This window comes from Esox lucius, chromosome 20 (assembly GCF_011004845.1).
Source record: "Esox lucius isolate fEsoLuc1 chromosome 20, fEsoLuc1.pri, whole genome shotgun sequence".
Taxonomy (NCBI): domain Eukaryota; kingdom Metazoa; phylum Chordata; class Actinopteri; order Esociformes; family Esocidae; genus Esox; species Esox lucius.
The window spans coordinates 35,878,592-35,899,511 of NC_047588.1; the positions used below are offsets into that span (position 1 = coordinate 35,878,592).

The 20,920-nt window shown below is 44.3% G+C and overlaps 1 protein-coding gene across 8 annotated transcripts in view; it reads left to right on the forward strand.

Moving 5' to 3' along the window:
• The window catches only part of dgkh (diacylglycerol kinase, eta), an 83,296-nt gene that overhangs the window by 11,222 nt on the left and 51,154 nt on the right, over window positions 1-20,920 (forward strand). For 5 of the 8 annotated variants that reach the window (XM_020041116.3, XM_020041114.3, XM_020041117.3 and 2 more), the window contains 3 exons: window positions 5,316-5,426; window positions 6,726-6,875; window positions 9,937-10,017. In XM_020041116.3, the coding sequence (XP_019896675.1) occupies window positions 5,316-5,426; window positions 6,726-6,875; window positions 9,937-10,017 (342 nt within the window). The remainder of the gene's footprint in view (window positions 1-5,315; window positions 5,427-6,725; window positions 6,876-9,936; window positions 10,018-20,920) is intronic. The other 3 variants (XM_010889933.4, XM_010889934.4, XM_010889937.4) reach the window with 1 other exon arrangement.

A 20,920-nucleotide genomic window follows, 5' to 3' on the forward strand; every position in this document is an offset into this window, starting at 1 on the left:
GTGATAGGAGCTGGTCTGTGTCTGTACCATGCTAAGTGATATAGGGTTATTGGAGCTGGTCTGTGTCTGTACCATGCTGGGTAATATAGGGTTATAGGAGCTGGTCTGTGTCTGTACCATGCTGGGTAATATAGGGTTATTGGAGCTGGTCTGTGTCTGTACCATGCTGTGTAATATAGGGTTATAGGAGCAGGTCTGTGTCTGTACCATGCTGGGTGATATAGGGATATAGGAGCTGGTCTGGGTCTGTACCAGATGGGGGGATATTGGGTTATTGGAGCTAGTCGGTGTCTGTACCAGATGGTGGGATATTGGGTTATAGGAGCTGGTCTGTGTCTGTACCATGCTGGGTAATATAGGGTTATAGGAGCTGGCTTGGGTCTGGGGGAACTACAGCTATGTTCTCGGGGAATACGACTGGTTTTAAGACACATAGCAACTGGTTAATCTTTACTGTATCAGCAAATCAGCCAGACTAGAGGCTGGATATCCTCAGGGACAGGATGAAGCGCAGGCCTGTTCTCTTCATTTAGCCTTTCAGGGAACTCCTGCCTGTGCCACTCCTATCCCTACAGCATTGCTGCAGGACTCCCTGGACCCCAGCCTTTGTCCATTGTGTGCATGTCTGTGCATGTGGGTGCTTGTGTTTGTGTGTGTGTGTGTGTGTGTGTGTGTGTGTGTGTGTGTGTGTGTGAGTGTGCGTGTATGTGTGTGCACATGCATTTCAATATTCAGGCCAAAGAGAGGTGTGTGTGGGTGTACATTACTTGGTGATAAGGTTAGTTCTGTCTGGCAGGCCTGCCCTCAGTGTAACAGGGGAATGTGTGTGCTTGTGTGTGTGTGTGAGTGTGTGAGGGACAGGCTAATAATAGATTGCTTCTGGCCTAGTTGGCTACAGGAAGGAGATGGAGACAAGGAGAGGAACTAGGGGGGCCAAGGAGGGACAAACTATGAAGTAGAACAGCAAACTAGAGCAATGCTGATTTTCTCTCAGCTGGCAAAAAAGTTATACTTTTGACTGCGGCTAAACTTTTTAAGTCTCAGTGTTAGAAGTGAGGGATTCTTGATGTCTTGCTTTCCATCCGGACCTCTTTCCCTTAGTAAGAGATAATAAGCTGATCTGCCAGCTTGTTTCAGTAGTGCAATAATTCTACTGTATAGTGCTGCAAAGAATACATACTTAATAACACCCAGCTTAAAAGGGCAATATGGAGTTTTACATACATTTTCTGATGTTAAAATTCATTGTATTTTGTCCACTGATTAATGAAGAATATAACTTATAAATATTTAAAGTTTAGTTTAACTATTGTACCCAATCAGAACTCCAAATATCAGCTTGTTTTATTCCAATGTTTTGTAAACAAGTAATTGCAAACAAGAATAAAAATGGTCTTCTGTGTGGTAACATGTCTTCTGCTCCATCTGTTAGCTTTTTTTGGAACAGGGGCGGGGATTATGCTTTGTTATTCTTTCAAACAAAAAGGGAATTGTGTGGTCAACTGGAATAGAAAATCTCCAGAAAGCATTCTTTACAACCAGACACATCCACAGGTGACTATCTAGGGAAGTAATGAAAACTCTGTCATGGACTGTCAGATATTTTATGACCGGACTTCATCTAATAATCCATGCAGAACAAAGTGCTCTTTGCCTTTATTTCCTTTGACACCTGACAATTAACTGTTAAAGTTTCCTGTGGTATGGAATGTTTTTGTATCTGTTAGTATAATCTGTAACCTGCATACATCTCATTGTGTAAATAGTGGTGTAAACACTGGTGTAAACTGAGGTGTAATTTGTGGTGTAAACAGTCATGTAAACAGTTATGTAAACAGCGGTGTGCACAGTGTTGTAAAAGGTGTTGTAAATGGTGGTGTCAACAGAGGTAAACAGTGGTGTAAACAATAGTTCACAGAGTGATGTAAAAAGTGCCGTAAACAGTGATATAACAGTCATGTAAATGGTGATGTAAACAGTACCGTAAACAGTGATGTAACAGTCATGTAAATGGTGATGTAAACAGTACCGTAAACAGTGATGTAACAGTCATGTAAATGGTGATGTAAACAGTGCCGTAAACAGTGATGTAACAGTCATGTAAATGGTGATGTAAACAGTACCGTAAACAGTGATGTAACAGTCATGTAAATGGTGATGTAAACAGTACCGTAAACAGTGATGTAACAGTCATGTAAATGGTGATGTAAACAGTACCGTAAACAGTGATGTAACAGTCATGTAAATGGAGATGTAAACAGTACCGTAAACAGTGATGTAACAGTCATGTAAATGGTGATGTAAACAGTACCGTAAACAGTGATGTAACAGTCATGTAAATGGTGATGTAAACAGTACCGTAAACAGTGATGTAACAGTCATGTAAATGGTGATGTAAACAGTGCCGTAAACAGTGATGTAACAGTCATGTAAATGGTGATGTAAACAGTACCGTAAACAGTGATGTAACAGTCATGTAAATGGTGATGTAAACAGTACCTCTCTTAGAGGATCTACAAGGTTTTGACATCGTACACTGTGCCCGTCCCTTGGCATTTCCATCCTTACTCACTGGATCCTTTGATAGTCGTCACAGACGAGCGGCGGTTGCCTTATAGGGCTGTCCTTAATGCTGTATTTCACCTTAATCCAGTTGAGGTATTTAGACACGCTGCTACGTAAAGGGAAGGATTTGACATTTCAAGCATGTAAACAGTAGAGCCAAGTAGCCAGTGTTTGGCTTAGGGCCTCCCTGCATGGGCTAACGGTAGAAGCTGCTCCTAATTAAAAGATCTAGGATCAGAGTTGGCTATCCCAAACCTAACCTTAACCATATTGGGTTTATAAGACTTGTCTGCCTGTGTCAGATCCCATTACATCACTTTCTGTTTTGATAGCTATATAAATGAAGTTGTTTGCCACACTTCTGTCACATTGCCAATGTATTCTCTTTGAAAAATATATTTCACTAATGCCAAATGCCAAAACCAACAGTTATTGCCATTTAGACTATTTGTCATTAGCATAACAGTGAATTAGCTTTATCCATTTATTTTAGTTAGTTTTCTGTCATTAACAAGACAGAATGTGTTGTTAGCTGTATGTCGTTGGTGAAACAGTAATTTAGCAGTAGCCAAGCTACGTGTCCTTAGAAAGAAAGTGATGAGTTAGCCATTGCCAGGCTATGTGTCCTTAGACAGACAATGAGGAGTTAGCCGTAGCAAGGCTACTGTATGTGTCCTCAGACAGACAGTGAAGAGTAAGCCATAGCCAGGCAATGTTTCCTTAGACAGACAGTGATGAGTTAGCCGTAGCCAAGTTACGCGTCCTTAGAAAGAAAGTGATGAGTTAGCCATTGCCAGGCTGTGTCCTTAGACAGACAATGAGGAGTTAGGCGTAGCAAGGCTACTGTATGTGTCTTTAGACAGACAGTGATGAGTTAGCCGTAGCTAGGCTATGTGTCCTTAGACAGACAGTGATGAGTTAGCCTTAGCCAGGCTGTGTGTCGTTAGCTGCGTGTCGTTAGCTAGACAGTGTGGTTGGAGTGTTTAAGTTGACACAGCTGGTGGACAGGCAGGATGTCAGCTCCAAGCCTCCATCTCTGTTTGTAATTCTCCCCTCGGAGAGCACATTTCCTCTGCTAAAAATAGCCCTCCCTGTGTGTGTGTGTGTGTCTATGTGTGTGCGTGTCCCAGAGTGCTGTTCTTCACCCAGTGTTTCCATGTCCATGTGTGTGTGTTTACTGTGGGTGGGGAGTTGAGAGCTGATTTAAGGTGTCACAGTGGCTAAACGGGGTCCCTGTAAGAGGATAACATGCAGGATGCACACACACACACACACACACACAAACACACACACACACACACACACACACACACACACACATTACACACTATGCAAATCTAGCTTTCTGTAGTTTGCCTGTAAAAGTCCTCATGAAAATTATTTTAAAGGGGAAACATTGCTCAAACTGTCTTCTTTTCCACATTAGGAGGGTCTCTTGAAGAAACGTCAAAATTCAAAGCCGAGGACAGATGTATGTATAGAGCCTATTTAGACTGCTAACGTTTTATCTAGATGAACAACATATGTGGCCTGATTTGCATCAGAGATAAAACATTTAAATGGCATAAATAGGAGAAGATCTTAATTGTCGGACGGTACACAGTACACTGACATTTACTCCCTGCTACAATGTCTTGCTTTGTGTGTATTGGGGTTGGAATGACTGGTGGCATAAGTCCGGTCCTCCATGTAGAAACAGAATCAGAAAAAAGAGAAAAGGAACGCTGAAAAATGCTGAAAGAAAAATGCTGTGGGCAAGCAACTAAAAACATCTCACAATGGCACAGAAACAATTGTACTGTCACCAGCAATGGCACTTGTTTGACGGAGAGCACCATGTTAGTTACCAGGTAATCAATACTGTCATTGAGTTTCTACCCCTTCCAGGTCAGTGGCCGGGCCAGAGCACTGCACACGCATGTGCTTTACCTCACGGCACAGCCAGAGTTTCATTGATACTGAAGTGTGAATCTAAAATTGTATTTACATTTTATGTTGTTTAAATTCTATAGAAATATCTTAGTGTATTGACGCTCTTAATCAGAGGGGTTGACATTCAAACCAATGACTTCCATAAAACGCTAGAACTAGTAAATGAAACGATTCTGGGCTTCTCTCTATCACTCTCACTCACTCTCCTTTTCCTACTTCTGAAGTTGTTCCACCTGTAGTATCCTCACCATTCTCCAGGTCTTTCTCTGTCCTCGCCATCCCTCGTTCTTCCCACCAGTCTCCCTCTAACTTTCTTCCTCTAGTTTCTCCCTCCCTCCCTCCCTTTGGGTGATGTGTGTTTAGAGTCGGTCAGAGAAGCCAGTGATCTGTAATAGCGTTTCTTTCTTCTCAGTTGTTTGGCCTGTCCTTCCTCTCCCATGCATGAAATTGGCACAAACACACACCCACACACACACACCCACACACTTTTTATCTCAGCAGAGTTTCCTGTAGATAACGCAGAGATGTGGTCAGCGGGTAGTGGATTGAGGCTCACACGCATGTGTGTTTGTGTGTGTCTGTGTGTGAGTTAGTGAATGTGTGTGCTGTGTGAGTACATGCGTGCGTGCGTGTCCGTGTGCTCCATGACATAACCCTTACCTGGTGGTTATTGCACACTCGTCACGCGTGTGTGTGTGTGTGTATGTGTGTGTGTGTGTGTGCGTCGGTGTAAACCAACAGACACATTAATGGTATGACGGGGGGGTTGGGGCAGACAATTTGCTGGGTACATTGATGTGTGCTCCCTCTCCTTCCAGACCAGTGTAAAAGAGGGATTGTTGCTGAAACAGACGAGTTCCTTCCAGAGGTGGAAAAAGCGCTATTTCAAACTGAGAGGACGCACACTCTACTACGCCAAAGATGCCAAGGTAAGATACACACACATTTAGTTGGTCAGTAGAAAATTACAACCTACTGTATGACTGCTGATGTGGAAGTACCTGAAGAACACGGAAATAGCCGCAAGGTGCAAGAGTCAGATTAAAAGCATGACTACTGCGTGCAACTAAAATGCAGACTGCGAAACAAATTCAGACACTAGCTAGAATCCACGCAGGTAGACAGAGAGTAGCCGTACCGTTTTCTTACAATCAGAAGTGTCAGCTGGTAAAATGTGCATACCTAAGTGAAAACAACAACTGCTTTCCAGCTACACATTGGGTGATTTTTTTTTTATCTAGGCCTTTATGAACTACCTAATGTGAAGTTGTGTGTAACATTAGCTGTTGGCTAGGTTTGAACTCCAATGTCTCCAAATACCCTTGAAAACCATACATCCTGAAAACCATTCCCTTACCTTAAACTGTCGAGTTATAGATCCTTTATGGGGGGGGGGGGGATTCCATTGTACAGCCCACTGGCATGTTAGCTACATATCTTTAATTGACTCCGGTCGGTAATGATAATGTCACAGATTGCCTGTAACAACATCTAGGATCATACCCTGCACATCCTAAATTAAACCAAATACGCGTGATAAATTGTCTGTTAGCCAGCTAGCTACAATCAATTTCACACAGTCCGAAGATATGCCAGGGTTTATTCATAGCCAATCGCAGGATTTCATCAACCTGTATTTGTATTGTATGTTTTCTCTGTGAGTGCTAACTGGAGGAGAGAGGCTAGTTCTTGATGGAGCTTCAGCGCCTGGGGCCATCACAGCCCCTAACTGCTGTATATATTCACAATCCATATCCCTTAAACTATTTTCCACTCTGTCCTTTCACCCTTAACCCTGACCTCCCTTTCATGCTGCTGGTAGCCTGCCAACCTGTGACCCCTAACCTACATTACCTTTAACCTTTCGCTGCTCAAGCTCCTTACCCCTTTTCCCTAATACATTTTACCCTACCTCTAAACTTTACCATATAATCCCTAACTTTCGTACCTCCATAATCCCAGACCCAATCCCTTTCCACTAACTCATTGACTGGCATTCTGACACTAACCCCTGACCTCTAACCCCTCTGCTCCAAGCCTTACACCCAATCCTAACCCCTTAACCTCTGACCCTCACCGCTAAACCCTTAGCTCAAAACCTAACCCCTAATAAAATCTCAAAGTTTTTCAGACCCTCCTCTCCTGTGCCACCCCTGTGCAGTCCGGCATTAACCCCTAACCCCTTAACCTCTGACCCTGACCTCTAACCGCAACCCCTGACCTCCCAGACTGGCACTGCCATGGCGCGGTGGCAGGACCGGGCGCTGCACCGCGTGTCCAGGAGTCGTGTTTGTTGGCGGGTCCTGTCCGTGTGCTGGGCCGGGCCTCGGGGCTCTCCACCGGCTAGCGGATCAGAGGAAGGTCTGATGTCGATACGGGTCAGCCGAAGCACCACGACCGGACCGCCACATCCCATCCTCGCCCAGCCCGCCTAGACAGACCCATTTAAGGCTCCAGACTCCATTATAAAGCTCTAGAATTTGACTTAAGGCTCCGCATCTGCGTACCTCACCCCATCATCCATTTCGGCATCGCCCGGAAGCCATTTTGTCCTGCGCTGCTTAGGGGCCCGTGTGGGGTCGCTTAGGAAGCCTTTCCAGTACATGGAAGCATCTCAGTGGTTCACAGTGGTATCCCCTTCTCTGGTATCCCGTGTCTGTCCCCGATGTCCTTCTCAGCCGATGATCAGTGTTGGCCATGTCCTTGGGCCTTGAGAGAGCTGCAGCGGCAGGGTGTGCAGGCATTTGTTCTAACCCAACGCTAACGTCTGATTCCCATGCAGGCCAGGACCTGGTATGTTGGAGATGAGGGTGATATACTCTGATGCAACAGTGAGTGTAAAGTGTACCCCAACCAGAACACGACCTGAATCCCAATTCAAACCCTACCCCTGCCCCAGCCCAAAAACGACATGGGAGTTTGGAGGAGGGGAAGCCACATGAGATCATTGAGAAGCTTTGCTCTGGCAGAAACCCACTCACTTTCTGCTGTCCAGACAACTTCTGCTTGGTCCTGTCTGTCCTATACATGTCTGTCCCTTGGTCCTCTGACTTGCTGGGGAACACAGCGTAGCAAGCCAGGCTGCTCAACTTCGCTATTCAACCCGATTCCCTTTGCAGAATTATCTTTCTATACAAACTATCTTTATATGTTTCTATATGAACCAGCTAGTTAGCCTGCTAATGGATAGTTTCTGAGTTGACTCTCTGATTGATGTTCAGTACTGAGGTCTGAGGGTTGGATATAGTTGATGTATCGGTTGATGTCACGCCATGGCTGCACACAGATTTCACAAGGAAGCCAAATAAGCATTCTACTGTCTATCCACATTGATCACCTTTTACCCTAGGCCCAGTTCCATACTGATCACCTTTTACCCTAGGCCCAGTTCCATACTGATCACCTTTTACCCTAGGCCCAGTTCCATACTGATCACCTTTTACCCTAGGCCCAGTTCCATACAGATCACATTTTACCCTAGGCCCAGTTCCATACTGATCACCTTTTACCCTAGGCCCAGTTCCATACTGATCACCTTTTACCCTAGGCCCCGTTCCATACTGATCACCTTTTACCCTAGGCCCAGTTCCATACTGATCACCATTCCATGCTGATTACCTTCATCTAGACACAATTCTATTTGTAGTTCCAACATGGCCCTGTAGTCTACCTGGAGCAACTTCCACATGCAATGGTCCACTGATAATGGTCAAATGGCTCAATAGTGACCAGTCCTGGTTTGTGTCAATTAATAAGGATGGCTTGTGTGTGCATTTGTGGTTTTTGTTGGCATGACACTCACACTCCCTGACCTCCACCACACATACACACACTCTCCCTGACCTCCACCACCCATACACACATACACACACACACACTCCCTGACCTCCACCACCCATACACACATACACACACACACACACTCCCTGACCTCCACCACACACACACACATACACACACACACACACACTCTCCCTAACCTCCACCACCCACACACACACACACATACACACACACACACTCTCCCTGACCTCCACCACCCATACACACATACACACACACACACACACTCCCTGACCTCCACCACCCATACACACACACTCCCTGACCACCCATACACACACTCTGGGTAGTGTATGTGTTCCTACTCATAAAGCAGCATAGGAGACTATGTCATGAATCAGACATTTTTCGGAATCTCTGAGATATACGAACACACACACACACACACCTATGTACACACACACACAGCCTAAATGAGCTTACGTGTATATGAACCAAGTCATTGTTGGAACAGCCTCAGTGAGTAAATCAGTCAGCCGTTCAGTCAGTCAGAGTCAGTCAGTGAGTGTAGACAAGCCTGTACCTGCTAATAGACCATGATTATGTGAACACAACCTGTCCAGCAGTGACATCACTATGACCCAGCATGCCTGCTGCCTAGCTCTTAAAGGGCCTGCGGCCAACTACATGGCAGCTGTTATAGTACTTGAATGCCCGTTATGTGTGTGTGTGTGTGTTCATGTAGCCGAATGTTTGAGTCTGTGCCAAGGTAGAATAAATACCAGCCATACTTCAATATCCGCCATCAGGTTTACATTCAGTCAGCCTGAGATGTTTGTGTTCATGGAGATCATCATGAGCATGGCTGTTTGGCCTGCTTCCTGTGGCCATTGCCAACGTGCTAGCCATGAGGCTTATCATTTAGAATGTGTGGTGATACATAATGCACACAGCGCAGAACGTCACTCGTTGTTCCAGCATTTCATAAAAGGCCTAACCAACCTCCTCCTGTTGAGCTTTAATAGGTGGGGAGGGTTTAACTCCAGCCCTGCGCCCCGGGCCCCATCTTATCGCGGTCATGAAGAGCGGTTAATTAGCTGGGATGGAATAAAATCCTGTACACCCAGTTGGAGAGGTTGACTAGTCCTGTTGGAACAGTGTGGTCATATGTAGCGATAAGTATAGTCTAACGGCATGAGTTGTTATACCGGCATCCCAATTCAGATCTCCCTAACCCTAATCCAAATTTTTACCCTAATCCTAAACCTTACCCTAACCTTAATCCTGACCCAATTATTTCAAAAGCTGATCTGACTGTCCGAGAGACCACTAAAAGATCTAAATTGGACTGCCTGTGTACTAGGATGTGTTAAGATTCAGGGTTGGGGTCGGTTTCAGAGTTTTGTGGTACATATTTGGTGATCTATATGAAGACATTGTAGTAATGTGGCCAGAGCTCACATCAGTACCTGTCCCCTTACTGATTTTAAACTGGCTACTTCTTTTTTTGGTTCATAATGCCATTTTTCTTTTTTGGTTGGTTGAAATTGACCCGGTCCCTAAGATAATTCATAGTAGTCAAGGGCTAAGACCTGAGATATGTTTTTAAAAAAAACAACATGTAATCAGAACACACACCACTTCTCTTCTCTACAGTCTCTGATATTTGACGAGGTGGATTTATCAGACGCCAGCGTGGCCGAGTCCAGCACCAAGAATGTCAACAACAGCTTTACGGTAAGGTTACCCTCTGACACACAACATACACAACATACACACATTACACACTGTACACACCGTACACACCATATACACTGTACACACTGTACACACCATACACACCATACACACCATATACACTGTACACACTGTACACACCGTACACACCATATACACTGTACACACTGTACACACCGTACACACCATATACACTGTACACACTGTACACACCGTACACACCATATACACTGTACACACTGTACACACCATACACACCATATACACTGTACACACCGTACACACCATATACACTGTACACACTGTACACACCATACACACCATATACACTGTACACACTGTACACACCGTACACACCATATACACTGCACACACTGTACACACCGTACACACCATATACACTGTACACACTGTACACACCATATACACTGTACACACTGTACACACCATATACACCGTACACACCATATACACTGCACACACTGTACACACCGTACACACCATATACACTGTACACACTGTACACACCATACACACCATACACACCGTATACACTGTACACACTGTACACACCATACACACTGTACACACCATATACACTGTACACACCATATACACTGTACACACTGTACACACTGTACACACCATACACACCATATACACTGTACACACTGTACACACCCTACACACCCTACACACCATATACACTGTACACACTGTACACACCATACACACTGTACACACCATACACACCATATACAATGTACACACTGTACACACCATACACACTGTACACACTGTACACACCATATACACTGTACACACCATATACACTGTACACACTGTACACACTGTACACACTGTACACACCATACACACCATATACACTGTACACACTGTACACACCATACACACCATATACACTGTACACACTGTACACACCATACACACCATATACACTGTACACACTGTACACACCATACACACTGTACACACTGTACACACCATATACACTGTACACACCATACACACCATATACACTGTACACACTGTACACACCATACTCACTGTACACACCATATACACTGTACACACCATACACACCATATACACTGTACACACTGTACACACCATACACACCATACACACCATATAAACTGTACACACTGTACACACTGTACACACCATATACACTGTACACACTGTACACACCATACACACCATACACACCATACACACCATACACACCATACACACCATACACACCACACCTTACACACGGTACTCACCATATGCAGCTTACACACCATACTCACTGTTAGAAATCAGCCATTTCGTATAGTGGTTGAAATAATGATCACATACCCGGTCGTCAAGGGAGAGGGGATTTCAATTATTTATTGCAGCATTTGGTAGTCTATTGTTCATGATGTTACAGACTCGATACAACTCGTTCTTACAAACAAACTCAATCTTAAAGAAATGTCCAGTCATACCTCTACTTTATAGACAATGCAAAGCAGAACACACATCACGGTACTGTATGCCCACTGGCTAATTACTCTCGTGCTTTGACTGAATGTGTTCTATATTAATCTAAACATAACAAGCATACATTCATGCCATACACACCGTACACACCGCACACACCGTACACACCGCACACACCGCACACACAGACACCGCACACACCGCAAACACCGCACACACCGCACACACCGACACCGCACACACCGTACACACCGTACACACCGCACACACCGTACACACCGACACCGCACACACCGTACACACCGTACACACCGCACACACCGTACACACTGACACCGCACACACCGTACACACCGTACACACCGTACACACCGCACACACCGCACACACCGACACCGCACACACCGCACACACCGTACACACCGCACACACCGTACACACCGTACACACCGCACACACCGCACACACCGACACCGCACACACCGCACACACCGTACACACCGCACACACCGTACACACCGCACACACCGTACACACCGCACACACCGCACACACCGTACACACCGTACACACCGCACACACCGTACACACCGTACACACCGTACACACCGCACACACCGCACACACCGTACACACTGCACACACCGTACACACCGCACACACCGCACACACCGCACACACTGCAAACACTGCACACACTGCACACACTGCACACTCCGCACACAAATATAATACCAATAAAACTGTTGGACATCAAGAATGTTTCTTAGTCTTTTACCATCTTCCACATTGTGGTGAGGTCGGTGCCAGTCTGGCAGTCAGGCGATGCACTCATAACTGTCAGGTGGGAAACACCAACATGCACAATCAGGAACATAAGGGACACCTGGTGAAATGGCAGGGGAGAAACACAAACATGCACATTGCTGTCAAAATTTGGAAAATAGCACAATTAAAGAAATACCCTTGAATGAGTCCGAACTTTTGACTGGTACTGTATATATGAATGCCTGTTGTGTATGCGTATTTATAGCATGGGGGATTTATCGGATGCCAGATGTGAGTGTGTATATGTAGTATGTGTGTGTGTTGGTTTGATGTAAACTCACATCTTGTCAACTTCGATTCAAACCGACAGGTATCAGTGTGTTCTAGTTCAACTCTCGCTGTCTCTCTCTCAACTAGGCAACATAAACTATATCAAAAGGGCTCTTAACCTGCTCTTATTAGAGGACAATTTCTACTATTTTGGATGTAGAAAACATTGAAATTCAATATATCAAACTCAAGCCATTGCCTCAACACATTCATCGAGGTGTAAACACTAACAAGCATTATTTGTGTAGACACTGGAAACACTAACCATTTATTTGGGCAGTAACTGTTTATTTGTAAAGCAATATACACTCCCGACAACATCTTGGCATGCTCCTGATGAGACGGCGGATGGTGTCCTGGGGAATCACCTCCTAAACTGGGATCAGGGCATCAGTTAGCTCCTGTACAGTCTGTGGTGCTACTTTGCTAGGTCGGTTGTACCGATACATAACATCCCAGAGGTTCTCAATTGGATTCAGGTCTGGGGAACGTGAGGTCCAGTCAATGGCATCAGTGCCTTCGTCATCCAGGAACTGCCTACACACTCTAGCCACATGAGGCTGGACGTTGTCCTGCACCAGGAGGAACCAGGGTCACTGCACCAGCGTAAGGTCTGACGATAGGTCTTAGGACTTAACAGCAGCCAGCGTAATGTTGGCTAGCACATGGAGGTCTGTGTGACCCTCCCCAAGGATAGGCCTCCCCATACAAGCACTGACCCACCACAAAACACATGCCGCTGGATGAAGTTGGAGGCAGCATAACGTTCACCACGGCGTCTCCAGACTTCATGTCTGTCACATGTGCTCAGTGTGTGAAGAGAACAGGGTTCCAATGCTGGACCTGCCAATTATGGCCTTCTCTGACGAAAGCCAGTCGAGCTGCACGGTGCTGGGCTGTGAGTACAGGTCCCACTAGAGGACGTCGGGCCCTCATGGAGTCTTGTTTCTGACATTTTGGTCAGAAGCATACACACCAGTAAAGTGCTGGAGGAAATTTTCTAGGGCTCTGGCAGTGGTCCTCCTGTTCCTCCTCGCACAAAGGAGCAGATACCTGTCCTGCTGCTGGGTTGATGCCCTTCAATGGCCCTCTCCAGCACTCCTCGTGTAATGGCCCATCTCCTGGTATCTACTCCATTCTCTTGAGACTGTACTGGGAAACACAGCAAATCTTCTTGCGACGGCACGTATGGATGTGCCATCCTGGAGGACTTGGACGGCCTGTGCAACCTGAATGGGCTGCAGGTAGCGCCTCATGCTACAAGTAGTGACAAGGACACTAGCAAAAGACAAAACTAGAGAAGAATCAGTCAGGGAGACAGCAATTTTCTGTGGCCACCATCTGCAAAACCATTCCCTTTTGGGGGTTGTCTCGCTGTTGTCTCCAGTGCACCTATAGTCACTTTAACACTAGGACCACCAAGTGCCTACAGGAATTGCCGTTTGAGTTTGTAATCAAAATAAAACTGCCATTTTGAAAGCTACACCCTCCTCCTTCCATTACTTTTCCTAAATAGGCGTATATTACATTGTTCCATTGTAAGAATTCTAAACTCATATGCAAAAATCTATTTAGAGTCTATTTACCTGTTTTCTGACTTAATCGCCAACAGCCCACACCACTTAGCGTTGGTGTGCAAATGGTATTCGGGCGCTAATCACCCCTCACTGAAGGTATGACGTGAGTGGACGAATGCGCAATTCTCCCAGATAAATGATAGAGTCTTGGTTGAATTTCAGTGAACTTACAAATTGAATACTAGATTTCCATGACCATCCAACAATTTAATTAGGCTATTATTGAAACATAAAACAAATGATATAGGCTACTTGAGAATTCAATGTATGTATCACACTATCGGTTTTCAGTAGGAGATTCAGCATTATTGTGTAGGCTAGTTCATCACATGTAAATCTAAAATGTAAATCTACATAATTATTCATGAAACAAAATACTAGACATTCTTTAGCCATCACCAATTCAACAAACATATTACATTATATTATTATTAGGAGAGAAAAACAAAATCGCATGCACATCCTATCATCGCTCTTTGAATTTTCTCTGCTTATTGTACTGAAGAGTAAGATTCTACAAATGCATTAGGCTAAATTATTATTCACCAAACAAAATACCAACCATCACCAATTATCAATTCAGCAGACGTATTACACATTACTGTTTTTCATCAATACAATCGACAAATGACTTTTCAATATTTTCATGTAGGCTACTGTAAATCCTTCTTGTTGTTTACATTATGTTTCAGTTGTTACATGTCCATGTCTACCTCTGGAACCTCACTGCTGCTATCCCTGCATTTCAGTTGCACAGACACTTTGCACCTTCAATTTGCACATTCATACATCTCGCTAATAACATACATTGTTCCTAACTGTTTCACTTGTAAAAAATAAATATTCTATTTGTACTTCTGCTTAGATGCTAACTCACATTAAAAGTGGAAACAATTCTGACATGATTTATCTTTGTCTCATTCTTTTACATCACAAAAAGCCGGGCATTTTCACAGGGGTGTGTAGACTTTTTATATCCACTGTACATATATATTAAAACATTTTTTACAAATAAACACTTACTACCCAAATAAATGTTCAGGTGCCTATGTCTTTTGCACAGTACTGGATACGGTAGCCAAATAGTTTTTCTTCATTATGTAGAATTGAGAGACGCCAGTTGAAAGTAACCTTATATGTGTACAGAAATAAATATATCACTTCCCTGTCTGAAACACTAACCGTTTCCCTCTGCTCCTCTTGTTTTTCCTTCTTGGGTTAATTTATTGTCTGGTCGCTTTGGCATATTCTCCAGACATACCATACAGCCTATAATATCATGCAATGTGCTATATTTGGTATCACATTTCTGGAACCCCGTAAAGTTGCAGATTAGTTAATATATTTTTGATTGGGTTTTAAAGTTTTCTCAACAGGGTACAATATGGGTATTTAGTATATGTTTTGTTTGGCATCTTATATAAAGTTACATTTATGTGACAGGTAACATTTTGAGTATAATGCCTAAATGTGTGTGCGAAGTTGAATTATTTGGGTCTCCGTTTTAAGAAGTGTTTTAGCAGCTTTCTGTGCTGCTATATTTGCTTCGCTCCATATATTTCTTAATTCTTATTATGTTGATGTGGTGTGCCATGTCACAAGAATTTCCTTTCATCAGAATGACGCTGTGTTATTCGGTGCATTTGATTAATGAACTTGAAACATGAACAGTTGGGAAAAACTGTAAATGTTTCAAAAGTGTATTGGCTTTTCAAATGTTATCAGCTGTGTACGGGGTTGTACCAGTGTGCAAATATGTAAAGTAAGAATGACAAGGGAAAATAAATAAACAGATAAATAGTGGTCATGTTTACAATGTTTGCGCTCCAGTGGTTGCCCCCTCTCTGCTTTTAGCTCCATGCACCTCTCTCTCTCTCAGTTGCTCTCTCTCTCTCTCTCTCTCTCTTTTGCCCTTTCTCCCTCACACAAACACACACACACATACAGATGCAGACTCAAGCACAGTGACTGAGGACATGTCTTATAAATGTTCATCATCTCCCCCTCCCAATAGTATCTCCTCTCTGTCTCATCTCCCTTGGCATAGAAAAGAGAGGGAAGATTTGAGATGGAGGAGAGTTGGAGGAGGAGGCGAGAGATAGAGGAGAAGGGGAAGAGAGAGGTGAGGATGAAGGGGGGAGGGGATTGAGGAGAGAGGGAGGAAAAAGGGAGCGAGAGATGAAGGAGTAACAGAGGGAAAGGTGAAGGGTTTCAGAGGAGATCACAGCTATTTTTAGCATCAACTTTACTATAGAGTTGATTGTGTTTAGGATGACGTGACTGCTGGCATGTTGGTTTGTGTTCGTGTGTGTTTTCGTGTCTGCCTGCTTTTTTGTTTTCCGGTCCTCACAAGGATTGAAATACACAACTGTGTGTGTGTGTGTGCATGTGCGTGTGTGTGTGTGTGTGTGTGTGTGCGTGTGTGTGTTGGGCACGTGCAGTTCAAGGGAATGCACATGCTATGTTATGTTGTCCTGAGTCACTGAAGTGGAGTGGAGTATCCAGACCACCTCTGAATGACTAGAGACACAGAGACAGGGAGTATCCAGACCACCTCTGAATGACTAGAGACACAGAGACAGGGAGTATCCAGACCACCTCTGAATGACTAGAGACACAGAGACAGGGAGTATCCAGACCACCTCTGAATGACTAGAGACACAGAGACAGGGAGTATCCAGACCACCTCTGAATGACTAGAGACACAGAGACAGGGAGTATCCAGACCACCTCTGAATGACTAGAGACATGGAGACAGGGAGTATCCAGACCACCTCTGAATGACTAGAGACATGGAGACAGGAAGTATCCAGACCACCTCTGAATGACTAGAGACATGGAGACAGGGAGTATCCAGACCACCTCTGAATGACTAGAGACATGGAGACAGGGAGTATCCAGACCACCTCTGAATGACTAGAGACATGGAGACAGGGAGTATCCAGACCACCTCTGAATGACTAGAGACATGGAGACAGGGAGTATGCAGACCACCTCTGAATGACTAGAGACATGGAGACAGGGAGTATCCAGACCACCTCTGAATGACTAGAGACATGGAGACAGGGAGTATGCAGACCACCTCTGAATGACTAGAGACATGGAGACAGGGAGTATGCAGACCACCTCTGAATGACTAGAGACATGGAGACAGGGAGTATGCAGACCACCTCTGAATGACTAGAGACATGGAGACAGGGAGTATGCAGACCACCTCTGAATGACTAGAGACATGGAGACAGGCAGGAATGGAGGGATGGAGAGAACAAAAGAGAAAGTAGACGTGAGGCAAGGAAGGAAGGGAAGAGAGAAATAGAGTGAGAAAAGAAAGAGCGAGGGATTTACACTTTTGACCGAACCCATTCCTCTGGTCAGATCTGGCTGGTGGGGGTAGGGGTCTTTTTAAACTCTTGGGGAAGGTGCGTTGCTCAACCCCAGAGACATTCTTTGCACGTGTGTGTGAGCAAGCAAGCGAGAGAGGGACAGCTGTTCTCCTTGATCATGTGTCTGTGTGTGTTTGTATGTGTGTTGGGTTGTTCCTGGAGCGGTGTGATGTAGTGAAGGATACACACACACACACACACACACCAACACACATATAGTCACACACCAACACACAAACACACACAGTACCACATGCACACACCAGCAGGGGGAGTCCAAACACAACTATACAGCTCCACTGTGGACAGGCTGCCAGAAGAGAGAGATTTAACCCAGAGAGAGAACCTGAAGTGAGAGATTTAACCTATAAAGAGAGAACCTGACGAGAGATTTAACCTATAAAGAGAGAACCTGAAGAGAAATATAACCTAAAGAGAAAACCTGAAGAGAGATTTAATCTAAAGAGAGACAAACTGAAAAGAGATTTAACCTAAAGAGAGAAACTGAAGAGAAAGGGTTAACCTAAAGAGAGAGAATTTGAAGAGAGATTTAACCTAAAGAGAGAACCCAAAGAGAGAGAATCTGAAGACAGAGATTCTACCTAAAAAGAGAGAACCTGAAGAAAGAGATTTTACATAAAGAGAGAGAACATGAAGGGAGATATTTCACCTAAAGAGAGAGAAATTGAAGAGAGAGTTAACCTAAAAAGAGAGAACCTAAAGTGAGAACCAAGAGAGAGAACCTAAAGAGAGTACCTAGATAAAGGGTACCTAAAGATTTTGAGAGAACATAAAGTGAGAGAGCCTAGAATGAAAGAACCTAAAGAGAGAAAACCTAAAGAGAGATACTAGGGCTGAATAATATGTGCTGCAGCTGTCAGACATGGTGCTAATAAATACTGCAGCTGCCTGCATCAGTTTCTGTCTGACTGTCTGTCTGCTTACTTGTCTGTCTGTCTCAGCTTGTGACTGTCTATCTATCTGCCTGTCTGTTTCATTTGGTGCTAGGTGTCATATGGTGTTATAGGAACATTGCGTTCAGTGCATGGCTTAATAGAAATACTTTATGGATTAGCTTTTGTATTTGGGATGCACAATATATCGGTGGCATTATGGGTATTGGACAATATTTGTCTAAAAATGTAATATTTGCATCAGCCCCGATGTGGTGGTTAACGCTGGTGTTAAGTGGCTGATACGTAACATGTGACATTTAGTCACGTGTATTTGCTTAGTGCCAGAAACGTATGCCACATGCCTCATAGTCATATAGCTACATATGTTTAGAAGGGACAAACAGACAGCGTGCTCATGTTCATTGAAGTGGCCAAGAGAGAAATTGTCCCCCGGAAGACAATGGAGGTGATGTGTAACTTCTGCATTGCAGCTGATCTGCAACGAGGGGCTAAGGTCAAGTCATTCAACACCACCACCTTCATCGCTCATCTGAAGGTGGATCACCCAGAGACATACAAATCACACACAAAGAGAAATAAACGTGAAAAAATCAAACATTCACCGACTGCACAGGTGCCTGTTTGCTCATTTGAAAATGGCAGAAAGTACCAGAGAGACAAACCAAATGCTAAAGCCATCCGTGCCAAAATAATGGAATTCATTGCACTCAGTGACCAGCCCTTCTCTGTTGTGGAGGGAGTTTGGATTTTGCCAAGCTTCTGGATCCCCGCTGCACTACGCCCAGTAGACACCATTGCTCTGATGTCACCCTACTCGAATTGTAGATGGTCGTGGAGGAGAACATTCAGGAGTTGCTGGGTTTCACAGCTGATATTTGGATCAGCGCCATCAGCCCTATAAGTATGCTGAGTTGGACGGCGCAGTGGACCGACCAAGATTTAACCCTGAAGATGGCTGTGGTCTCCGTCACATGCAGCCGCTTCCATTTAGAAAAATTGGAAAATGGCAAAGGTGAATGTGCGCGTTGTGCTCAGAGGTAGGGTGTGTCCAAGGCAACGGACGAGTGTGAAGTAGCCAGTTTGGGATGCATTGCTGCACACACTTCAACTGGCTTTGAACCAGGGTGTTTTGGCATGGGCAGACGTCTCCAACGCTGTGCCAATGTGGCACCAAGCAGCAGGCCACACGGTGCCTTGCACGGCTGATGTAGAGCTGCCCGTGTTCACTCTTTCGAAATACCAAACCGCAACCCGCCCCTTTCGGAGAGCTGACAAGGAAAATCAGCTCGTCATCTGCAGGTCTGTCTGACATGATCCCTTCAGTCAGGGCGCTGAAATGCCTACTAAGCAAATCTGTCGGACCGATGGTTCAAACATCCAAAAGCACTTGACCGGAGGCTGTGAGCACCAGATTCCGTGACATTGACCCTGAGCCCCTCTATTGTGTTGCTACCATGCTCGACCCAAGGTACAAGGACCGTCACTTCCACCCAGACATGAAACTTAAGTGCACGCCAAATGTTCCCGACCCACCCGGGGGTCTCTGTGTCCCCTTGTACAAGTATGGACAAGTGAGTGGCTGTTCAGTGCAACTTCCCACGTTGTTGATGAGAAACTGACTTACTTGCGACAAAGCAGAGAAGCTTCTATTTGTGAAAGAAATCTCCTCTCTTGTGTTCAAATTGTTCATGGACAGTATATGACTGTAGTCTTCAAAACAATCTATTTTGCCATTTTATGCTCCCTTTTCATATTCATTTAATTTAACCTGAAAAGACAAAGAGATTAGCCGTTTTTGGTTTTATTTGAAAGACGGGGAACCTATGTTTTCTTGTTTGTCTTTTATTTTGACCTGTGTTTGTTGCTAGAAGCTGTGCATTATATTAGTCAAGCTGTGCTAACAAATGGAATATACACTACTGTTGAAAAGTTTGGGGTCCCTTAATGAAAAGGAAAGCAAATGTTTTGTCCATTGAAATAACATCAAATTGATCAGAAATACAGTGTAGACATTGTTAATGTCTATTGTACCTGGAAATGGCAAATTATTTATGGAATATCTACATTCGTACAAAGGCGTACAGAGGCCCATTAACAGCAAACATCAGCCCTGCATTCCAATGGCATTTTGTGTTCGCTAATACAAATGTATTGTTTTAAAAGAATAATTGATCATTAGAAAACCCTTTTGCAATTATGTTAGCACAGCTGAAAACGGTTGTGCTAATTAAAAAGGCCATAAAACTGGCCATTAGACTGGTTGAGTATCCGGATCATCCGCAAATATGGGTTCGATTACAGGCGAGAAATTGCCAAGAAACTGAAGATCTCGTACAGCACTTTGTACTGCTCCCTTCACAGAACAGCACAAACTTCCTCCAATTAACTGAGCTCCATTTCCAATTCAAACTCCGTTCATGTTTCATGGAAAACAAGG